General features: G+C 36.6%; 3 protein-coding genes across 3 annotated transcripts in view; all 3 read left to right on the top strand.

Annotated features, from left to right (window-relative positions):
• The window catches only part of LOC104763193 (60S ribosomal protein L3-1-like), a 3,518-nt gene extending 2,809 nt beyond the window's left edge, over positions 1-709 (top strand). The window contains exon 6 of the mRNA XM_010486602.2: positions 638-709. Coding sequence (XP_010484904.1) covers positions 638-709 — 72 coding nt within the window. The remainder of the gene's footprint in view (positions 1-637) is intronic.
• LOC104760725 (60S ribosomal protein L3-1-like) lies at positions 649-2,537 on the top strand. Its single transcript, XM_010483685.2, has 6 exons — positions 649-678; positions 851-947; positions 1,068-1,178; positions 1,258-1,562; positions 1,643-2,052; positions 2,142-2,537. Exons 2-6 carry the CDS (start codon positions 863-865, stop codon positions 2,404-2,406), a joined length of 1,176 nt encoding a protein of 391 aa, XP_010481987.1. The 5' UTR covers positions 649-678; positions 851-862; the 3' UTR covers positions 2,407-2,537.
• On the top strand, positions 6,838-9,522 carry LOC104763192. The gene is made up of 3 exons (XM_010486601.1): positions 6,838-7,248; positions 7,301-8,045; positions 8,138-9,522. The coding sequence occupies exons 1-3, from the start codon at positions 6,838-6,840 to the stop codon at positions 9,520-9,522; spliced, it is 2,541 nt and encodes an 846-aa protein (XP_010484903.1).

Below are 10,413 nucleotides of genomic sequence, written 5' to 3'. Positions count from 1 at the left end.
AAATCCCAGCAAGTGAGAATCATATCCGACACAAAGTTATCCTCAGAACTGAGGATGAGTAAGTAGTATGTAATCCGAACCAAACCCATCCATTAAATATTATAACATCGAACGTTGGGATGGTTTCATCAAGCTTGTTTCACTGGACCTATCCAAATTCGTAAAAATCCGAACATAAGAGCCTCAATAAACAGCTTTTGTTTCAAAGAAAAAACGAAATCAAAATTTTTAAAAAAGTCAGAAATAATTTTAAATAAAGAGTCAGAAATCTCGTGTGGAAAAATCGACGCTCATCGCGTCTTCAAAGACACTAGCGATCGAAATATATATTTTGATTTCATCACTCTCCTCAATAACAAATAAGCAAATCGTAAAAACCAAACCCTCTGAAGAAAAAAAAAATGCAGATTTCAATATAAGAACAGAACACAAGCGACGAGATTTGAAATAGAGAAAGACAGAGGAGGCAGAGAGATGAAGATGACTTTATTATATAGGGCACCAAGTATTTACCCTAATTTTTATTGGGCTTTCAGGCCGAATATGAAAAATGGGTTCAGAATTAAAAATGCCCAAAACGTTGAAGGTTATATTATAAATTGAACGTAATTAGGTTTTTTCTTTTCTTATTATATAGTTTCACTTCTCTTTCGCCGCAGGACTCGTCGGAGTTTTCAGGTTCGTCTCTCTTCTTCCACTCCATTTTTGAATATCTATGCTTTGTTAGAATCTTACTATTCGTCTCTCTGAAACGTTTATTAAAATCCATCTGAATCGTTTGATTAGAATTTAATCTAGAGAACTGGTAATAAAGTTATTTGATTGGAGTTTTGATTTCTGATACATTTAGGAGGAGAGAAGAATGTCTCACAGGAAGTTTGAGCACCCAAGACATGGTTCTCTTGGTTTCTTACCAAGGAAGAGAGCTAACCGTCACAGAGGAAAGGGTGAGTCTTTTTTTATTCAGTTTTTGATTCAGTGTTCTTTTTATTTTTACACCAAAAAGGTTACTCATTTACGGATTTGATTTTGTTTTATTTGCTTACACGTTATTGTTGGTTTATCAGTGAAGGCTTTCCCCAAGGATGATCAAACCAAGCCTTGCAAGTTCACAGCTTTCTTGGGTTACAAAGCTGGTATGACCCACATTGTCAGAGATGTTGAGAAGCCTGGATCCAGTAAGTGAATTTGTGTTTCATTCTGATTTGTTTTTTTCAGAGATACGTCTTTTAACTATGTTTTTTAATTATTGTGTAGAGCTTCACAAGAAGGAGACGTGTGAGGCTGTTACCATCATTGAGACACCTGCTATGGTTGTTGTTGGTGTTGTTGCTTATGTGAAGACCCCGAGAGGTTTGAGGTCTTTGAACACTGTCTGGGCACAGCATTTGAGTGAGGAGGTTAGGAGAAGGTTCTACAAGAACTGGGCTAAGTCTAAGAAGAAGGCTTTCACTGGCTACGCCAAGCAGTATGAATCTGAGGATGGCAAGAAAGGTATCCAGGCTCAGCTTGAGAAGATGAAGAAATACGGAACAGTTATCCGTGTTTTGGCCCACACTCAGGTAATATTGGTTACTGCATGTTTACCGTTCATGTTAAACATCTTTTACATTGCGTGCTTGCTGACAATTCTATGTTACAGATCAGGAAAATGAAGGGACTGAAGCAGAAGAAAGCTCACATGATGGAAATCCAGATCAATGGTGGTACCATTGCCCAGAAAGTTGACTTTGCCTACAGTTTCTTTGAGAAGCAGATCCCAATTGATGCTGTTTTCCAAAAAGATGAAATGATTGATGTGATTGGTGTGACCAAGGGTAAGGGTTATGAAGGTGTTGTTACCCGTTGGGGTGTGACAAGGCTTCCACGTAAGACTCACAGGGGTCTACGTAAGGTGGCTTGTATCGGTGCGTGGCATCCAGCTAGAGTGTCCTACACCGTAGCTAGGGCTGGTCAGAACGGTTACCATCACCGTACTGAGCTGAACAAGAAGATTTACAGGTTGGGTAAAGTTGGTTCAGAGACTCATTCAGCCATGACTGAATACGACAGGTCTGTAGAATTTACTCTTTTATCTGTCTCTTACTTCTGTTTTGTATTGCTACCTCAACTGATTGTGATGTTGTGTGGCTATGATATAGGACTGAGAAGGAAGTGACTCCAATGGGAGGATTCGCACACTACGGTGTTGTCAAGGAAGACTTCTTGATTATTAAGGGTTGCTGCATGGGTCCAAAGAAGAGAGTTGTGACTTTGCGCCAGTCACTGCTTACGCAGACATCTCGTCTTGCCATGGAGGTGATTAATGTCAAGTTTATTGATACCTCCTCCAAGTGGGGACATGGTCACTTCCAGACCTCCCAGGAAAAGGCCAGGTTTTATGGTCGTGCAACAACCAAGGCTTAAACAAGTTCTCTCTTTAGTATTAGCTCTTCTTTGAAAGTCTTGATAAGATATTCTTTTGAAACATTTTTCGTTCGCAGTTTTGCGTTTTAGTTATTTGGTCAATTTGAACATTTTTCTTTTGCTTCTTTAAACTATTCTTTCTCGAAATTTCTTTTCATTTAATTATTTCTGAATCGGATTCTGAGTATAAAGATTGCTTACATTATTTTTCCGCAAATCTAAAAGATGCAAATTTACCCAGTTCTACTCGTTGACTTAATTTTGACATGATCCTTTTGATCGGTTTGGTTAATTAGACCAATAATCAAATCTATTTCTAACATACATGCACTAATTAATTAAAGAAGATTATTATTATTGATATAAATTTTTTTAACATCTTATGCTTATTTTGTTTTGTTAAATCATTAATTCACTTTTAATAGTAATGAATATATTTATTTTATATTGTTTATAATATAACTATAATATAAATTGTGTAGAATTGGAGTCCAGATTATCATGGAATAGATAGTCAAATTGTACTTTTAAAATGGAACGTGTAAGATTAAAATACGGTTTAGTTATAAAAAAAAGTACCAAAATAATTTTCTAAAAAATATGTGAAATACCACTTAAAATCCAAATATTATCAACAAAGTTTTAAATTTATTTTTATACTCATGTATTTATGCGAGTCTTATCTAATCATGTAAAAGTAATGTTTTGGTCTTTCCTTATTGGTTGATTTTCAATGTTTTCTATTTTTTTTTTATTTTCTATTTGCTTTCTAATTGCACAATATTTAAGACCTAATAAACACAATACATTTAACTCACTCATTAAAATAAAGTTATAACTAAAAAATAAAATAAATTATGCATTAATCATGTTTCACCACTCAATTTTATTCAAATACAATAAATTATTATTGTAACTCCATAATTCTAAATGTAACTTCCATTATTTTTTATCATATAAATAAACATTCTCTCATTCTCTCATATTGGTATTTTTTACTATCTCAATTTCACATTCTCTCATATTTATTTTTTATTTCTTATTTTGTTGTATGGTTTGTATAAAACAAATGAAATATCATTTTTATTTTTAATGCCTTATTGGTTGATTTTCATTTAATGTTTTCTAATTTTTTTATTTTTTATTTGCTTTCTAATTGTACAATATTTAAGACCCAATAAACATAATACATTTAACTCACACATTAAAATAAAATTATAACTGAAAATAAAATAAATTATGCATTAATCATATTCCACCACTTAATTATATTCAAATACAATAAATTACTATTTTAACTCCATAATTCTAAATGTAACTTTCATCATTTTTTATCATATAAATAAGCATTCTCTCAATCTTTCATTCTCTCATTCTCTCATATTGGTATTCTTTTACTATCTCATTTTCACATTCTCTCATTCTCTTCTACAATACTGATGTATTGTGTTTTTGGTGTCTTTTGTCCTTCATTTAATATTCGTTTTGAGTCATTTGTCGCATCTTTGTCCGTCTTTTGTGTCTTTTTGGTCTTTTCGTGAGTTGTGATTAGGTGTGGAGACAATGTGCTAGATTTGGAGACTTTTGGTTGGATTCGAGCTTAATTGGAATAAAGAAGCAGGAAGTGACTTTTGGATATCTTCAAGTTGAACTGAATCATGAAGTTTGGACAAGTCTAAAGAAGTCTGGTGAAGTCTATAGACAAGTATGGGAAAGTCTAGTAAAGTCTGTAGACAAGTTTGTTGAAGTCTGGAGAGGTATGGTGAAATCTGTAGACAAGTTTGAAGAAGTCTGGTGAGGTCTGTAGACAAGTCTGGAGAAGTCTGGTGAAATTTATTCACAAGTCTATTGAAGTCTGGTGAAACATGTTTTGACTACAATCCAGAAACTTATTTCCTTTTTCTAAACTTTTCTATTCTCATTTTTGATGTTAGCTATTTTANTTTATTTTTAATGCCTTATTGGTTGATTTTCATTTAATGTTTTCTAATTTTTTTATTTTTTATTTGCTTTCTAATTGTACAATATTTAAGACCCAATAAACATAATACATTTAACTCACACATTAAAATAAAATTATAACTGAAAATAAAATAAATTATGCATTAATCATATTCCACCACTTAATTATATTCAAATACAATAAATTACTATTTTAACTCCATAATTCTAAATGTAACTTTCATCATTTTTTATCATATAAATAAGCATTCTCTCAATCTTTCATTCTCTCATTCTCTCATATTGGTATTCTTTTACTATCTCATTTTCACATTCTCTCATTCTCTTCTACAATACTGATGTATTGTGTTTTTGGTGTCTTTTGTCCTTCATTTAATATTCGTTTTGAGTCATTTGTCGCATCTTTGTCCGTCTTTTGTGTCTTTTTGGTCTTTTCGTGAGTTGTGATTAGGTGTGGAGACAATGTGCTAGATTTGGAGACTTTTGGTTGGATTCGAGCTTAATTGGAATAAAGAAGCAGGAAGTGACTTTTGGATATCTTCAAGTTGAACTGAATCATGAAGTTTGGACAAGTCTAAAGAAGTCTGGTGAAGTCTATAGACAAGTATGGGAAAGTCTAGTAAAGTCTGTAGACAAGTTTGTTGAAGTCTGGAGAGGTATGGTGAAATCTGTAGACAAGTTTGAAGAAGTCTGGTGAGGTCTGTAGACAAGTCTGGAGAAGTCTGGTGAAATTTATTCACAAGTCTATTGAAGTCTGGTGAAACATGTTTTGACTACAATCCAGAAACTTATTTCCTTTTTCTAAACTTTTCTATTCTCATTTTTGATGTTAGCTATTTTATTTTAATAAGGGTATAAATACCCCCAAAACCTAATTAGGAAGGGGGGGGGGGAGGCTATATTCTATTTTTCTCTTTCTTTCTGCAACCTGAGACTTTTTGTAAGCCGCTCTTTTGGGATTCTAGAGATCCACCCTCATTGACAATTTGGAGAAGATTTCTAAACCCTTTATTATTATTTCTGCAATTTAATCATGTTTTCTTTATCTATGATTTTTGTTTTCTCTTTAGCTATGTGTGAGTAGTCACCTAATTGGGTTTTAGGGTTCTAGGTAGGGGATCAAATGATTTAATGGTTTAATTGTTGCTTGGGAATTCTATTTTCTTTTGATTCATATGCTCTTAATGTTAGAATAGGACTGATCACCTTGTTCTAGATTCTAGGTCTTTCTACGCATCACAAGTGTTCGATAGAATGCCTGAACCAATATGAATTGAGCAATATTTCTCTAACCTGCGAAAATTGATGTTAGGGGATATTGTGAACTTAGAGAACTTGTTTGATAATGCAAATTTGATTAGGAGATTACAAATGAAAGTTTAGTAATTGAGTAGTCAACTTTATTGATTAATACCTTGAAAGAGGGTTAGTCAAATCTTGTGTTCATGTTCTAGAACGGTTCTTAACTATTGAATTCCTTGTTTCATTTCCCCATTGGTCATTGATCTCTGAAATACCCTATAGCCCAATGTTTTAATCCCATAAGTTAAATCGTTTTATTTATTGCATTTTTATTTACAATTTCTGAAACCAAACAAACAAACTTTTCGTTCGCTTTAGCTATTTACAAGTCTCGTAAATCTTTAGTGTACCATTGGTCCTTGTGGATTCGACCCCGCATATACTGCCTTGCGGTTAAGTGTATTGGGTAAATACTCGAGCAATCAAGTTGGCGTCATTGCCGGGGACCAATTGCGTTACCTAGAGATTTAGGATTAGTTTATAGTATAGAGTATTTTTATTTACAGCTGGTAACCAAAGCTTTTTCTATCTTTTTGGTGTTTTTAGGTGTATGACCCGCAGTGCAGGCTCTTCACACCAAGAGCAATATCACGAAGACTTGGGAAAGTTTGAGAGAGAGAATAGGAGAAAGAAATGACTTGCTGAAATGGCTGATGGTTTAGCTGGTCGAAGTGTGGATGATGAACATCATGAAGATGAACATCATGGAGAGTTTGAGGATCCCCCTCCTGCTGGGAACGTTAATCCTCCTGGTGGTGGAGATGCTGCCCGTGCAGCTGCGCAAAGAGAAGTTGTGCAGCGCAAAGCTGCCCGTTTAGCTGCTTTTAATCAAAGACCGGCAAATGTTCGACAGACTTTGAGGGAACATGATGCTCCCAACGCTGAGATGTACCGCGGAGGTGTCCAATATCCTCCAATCGCCAGAAATGATTTTGAGATCAAACCGGAACTGTTGGGTTTAGTGAAGCAAAATCAGTTTCATGGTCTACCGTCAGAGAACCCATTTTATCATTTGGAGTACTTTGAGGATATATGTGGCACGACGCGAATGAATGGGGTACCTGATGATGAGTATAAAGCTGTCAAATGCAGGTTGTTCTCATTAAAAGGGAGATACCATTCGAACATGGGATGAGTATAAAGCTGCGTTCTTGNTGACTTGCTGAAATGGCTGATGGTTTAGCTGGTCGAAGTGTGGATGATGAACATCATGAAGATGAACATCATGGAGAGTTTGAGGATCCCCCTCCTGCTGGGAACGTTAATCCTCCTGGTGGTGGAGATGCTGCCCGTGCAGCTGCGCAAAGAGAAGTTGTGCAGCGCAAAGCTGCCCGTTTAGCTGCTTTTAATCAAAGACCGGCAAATGTTCGACAGACTTTGAGGGAACATGATGCTCCCAACGCTGAGATGTACCGCGGAGGTGTCCAATATCCTCCAATCGCCAGAAATGATTTTGAGATCAAACCGGAACTGTTGGGTTTAGTGAAGCAAAATCAGTTTCATGGTCTACCGTCAGAGAACCCATTTTATCATTTGGAGTACTTTGAGGATATATGTGGCACGACGCGAATGAATGGGGTACCTGATGATGAGTATAAAGCTGTCAAATGCAGGTTGTTCTCATTAAAAGGGAGATACCATTCGAACATGGGATGAGTATAAAGCTGCGTTCTTGGGACAATATTTTACTCAAGCAAGGACTACTCTTCTTAGGAATAAGATTTCAGGCTTCCAGCAGCATGCTACTGAGTCATTCCATAAGGCTTGGGAAAAGTTCAAAGACTATAAGAGAGAATGTCCTCACCATGGATTCACACCAGAATCACTCATCAACACATTCTACAGAGGGGTTGATAAGAGGTATAAGGTGGCCCTGGATACAACTAGTAATGGGGACTTCATGATAAAAACAGAAGGAGAAGCTCAGATTTTGATTGAGAACCTAGCTTCTAGCAACAGTAACCATTGTGTTGACTATGATAGGACAGTGAGAAGTAGTGGAGGAGGAGAATCAAAACAGATTGCTGAGTTGACTTCAAAAGTGGAGCAGCTTTTGCGAAGAGATCAGAGGAGTTTGAATTTCTGTGATGATACTGGTGATGGTAAGGTTTATCACAAAGGTGCTGGGGATGGTTTTGAGGAACTACAAGCTGAGCTGAATTACGTGAACCAAGGATATCTGAACAATGGTTTCAACCAGGGCTACAGGAATCACCCCAACCTCTCTTATCGAAGCACTAATGTTGAGAACCCACAAGATCAAGTGTATCCACCACAACAGTTTCAACAAAAGCAGTTTATACCAGGGCAAGGAAACTACAATAAGCCATTTGTGCCTCAGGGGCAAGGACATGGAAATGGATATGGTCAAGGAGGTTTTCAGCAAAAACCTTAGTTTAACAACTTCCAGAAAGTTACCAAGCACCAGTTCAAGCTCCTGTGAGCAACACTTCTACGACTTCTTCAGGGGATAATGAAATGAAGTTGCTGATGCAGCAGATTCTTGAAGGTCAGGTGAAGAATGCTGCTGAAATCAATGTTAAGGTGGACAACATGTATCGTGATCTCAATGGGAAGTTCACAACAGTATCTTCACATGTTAAAACTCTTGAGAACCAAGTAGCTCAAATTTCTTCCACCTCTACGCGACCATCAGGTGTTTTACCAGGGAAAAGTGAACCCAAAAATAAAGAGCATTGTTATGCTGTTATGATTCAAGAAGAACCTGTAGAAGTTACTGAGATAGGTCTACAAGAAGCTGCAAATGAGAGTATTATTTCAGAGATGGAAGTTCTTATTGTTGATGTTGCTGTAGATGATGAGATTGCAGGAGATGATGAGCCACCATACGTTGCACCACCACCATATGTTCCTAAGCTCCCATTTCCAGGTCGTATAATGAAAGCTAAAATGCAAGCTAAAAAGGCGAAAGCTCGCTTTGATGAAGTTATGAAAGAGTTTCACATCAAGCTCCCATTCCTAGAGTCAATAAAGAATAAAAAAACATACAAGAAATGTTTGAAGGATGTCTTGTCTTACAAGAAGAGCATTGAAGAAGGGGTCATGATGATTTCAACTGGGAAGGCATATGTGCATTTTGAGAAGCAGGAAAAACATCAAAGGAACAAGGAGAAAACCCTTGCAATGGCACACTTGAAAGAGGAGGTAGAGATGGTTAGTTCTGAGTGCAATGCCATCATCCCGATTGAGATTCCTAAGAAGCTTGGAGATCCAGGGAGTTTTGTACTACCTTGCCAAATTGGGAGATTCATGTTTGAGAGATGCTTATGTGGCTTGAGAGCTAGTGTCAATTTGATGCCGCTTTCTGTGTTAGAGCGTTTGGGAATCACCAATTTCAAACCATCAAGGATCTCCTTAGTGCTTGTTGATCGTTTTGTGCGATCTCCAGTTGGGTTGGTGGAGGATGTGCATGTTAGAGTTAGGAACTTCTACATCCCAACTGACTTCACAGTTTTGGAGCTTGATAAAGAACCACATGATCCTCTCATTCTTGGTCGCCCATTCTTACATACCGTTGGGGCTATGATTGATGTAAAAAAGCAGCAAATTCACTTGCAGATTGGTGACCATACTCAGGAGTTTGACATGCAAAGGTTGCTGAAAAAACCTACTATTGGAGGACAAGCCTTTTCAATTGAAACCATTGATGATCCTAGGGATAAGTATGTGAAGACATGCATTGGTTGGAGTGAGGTCGAGGAAGTCCTGGATGGAGACCTTCAAATTCCAATAAAAAAGCTTAGTGCTCCAATGAAAATCCAAAAGGATCAAGGAAAATCCTCATGTAACCTTAATACCAATGAAGTGTGTTGGAGATACCATAGAGTATAAGTTGCAGTGTAAGGGAACCTCAAAACCTTTTTCCAAAGCTATGAGTATTCTAACATCAGAGTTGAAAGGAAAAGGTCGAAAAGCTGTGAAAGGGGTTATGAGTAGAGTTCTGAAGCTGAAGATGAATGACTGGAGACCTTGTTTAGGAGCACGTCCTCATGCTCACACCCATTAGTTCACGAGAATCCGGTCAAACTAGTGACATAAAACAAGCGCTTTGTGGGAGGCAACCCACCATGTATTTTTCTCTCTTACTAATTATTTTTCTTTTCTATTTCTTTTGAGTCTGTTTGACCTCTTTTCTTGGATTTGTTTCACACCGAGACGGTGTGAAGAAAGTGTGGGGGAAGGTGTCATATGTCTACTAATCTTGTTTGCTTTGGTTGTTTTTCTTTTGTTGCTTTCTTTTGAGTCAGTCGATTTGTTTTATCGTCAAAAGTCAAAAGTGTGTTTTATTGAGTCAAAATGCTGGTCGAGAATTATGAGCTTTTCTTAGGGAATTGCACCATGCTTGATTCATTTCCTTGGGACCATTTAGCATAGTTTAAGGATGACTTGGAAGTTTAGAAAAAAATCATGACTTGATCACTTCAATAATTCCTGTCGCTTTGAAATTTGGATGATTTGCGCTTGGTCTTGCTTATTTGGACTTAATATGGATTTATTATATCTCACTTAGGGGGTTGAGAATCATTTAATGGATCATACATTCAGAGTTTAGTTTACACTATTTTTACCACTCTTTGTAAACTCTGAATGGCTAGACTCATTTTTAGTCTAGTACCACACCTTTACCCCTATCCTTGTTTCATACCACTCACATTCTTTGGTCATCATCGTCATGTGCATTCATGTGCAAAAACTACGGAGTATACAGACCGACATAGCTTT

Source organism: Camelina sativa, chromosome 18 (assembly GCF_000633955.1).
Source record: "Camelina sativa cultivar DH55 chromosome 18, Cs, whole genome shotgun sequence".
Taxonomy (NCBI): Eukaryota; Viridiplantae; Streptophyta; class Magnoliopsida; order Brassicales; family Brassicaceae; genus Camelina; species Camelina sativa.
Note: the sequence above shows the minus strand (reverse complement) of the source record. Positions and strands in the feature narration are given on the sequence as shown.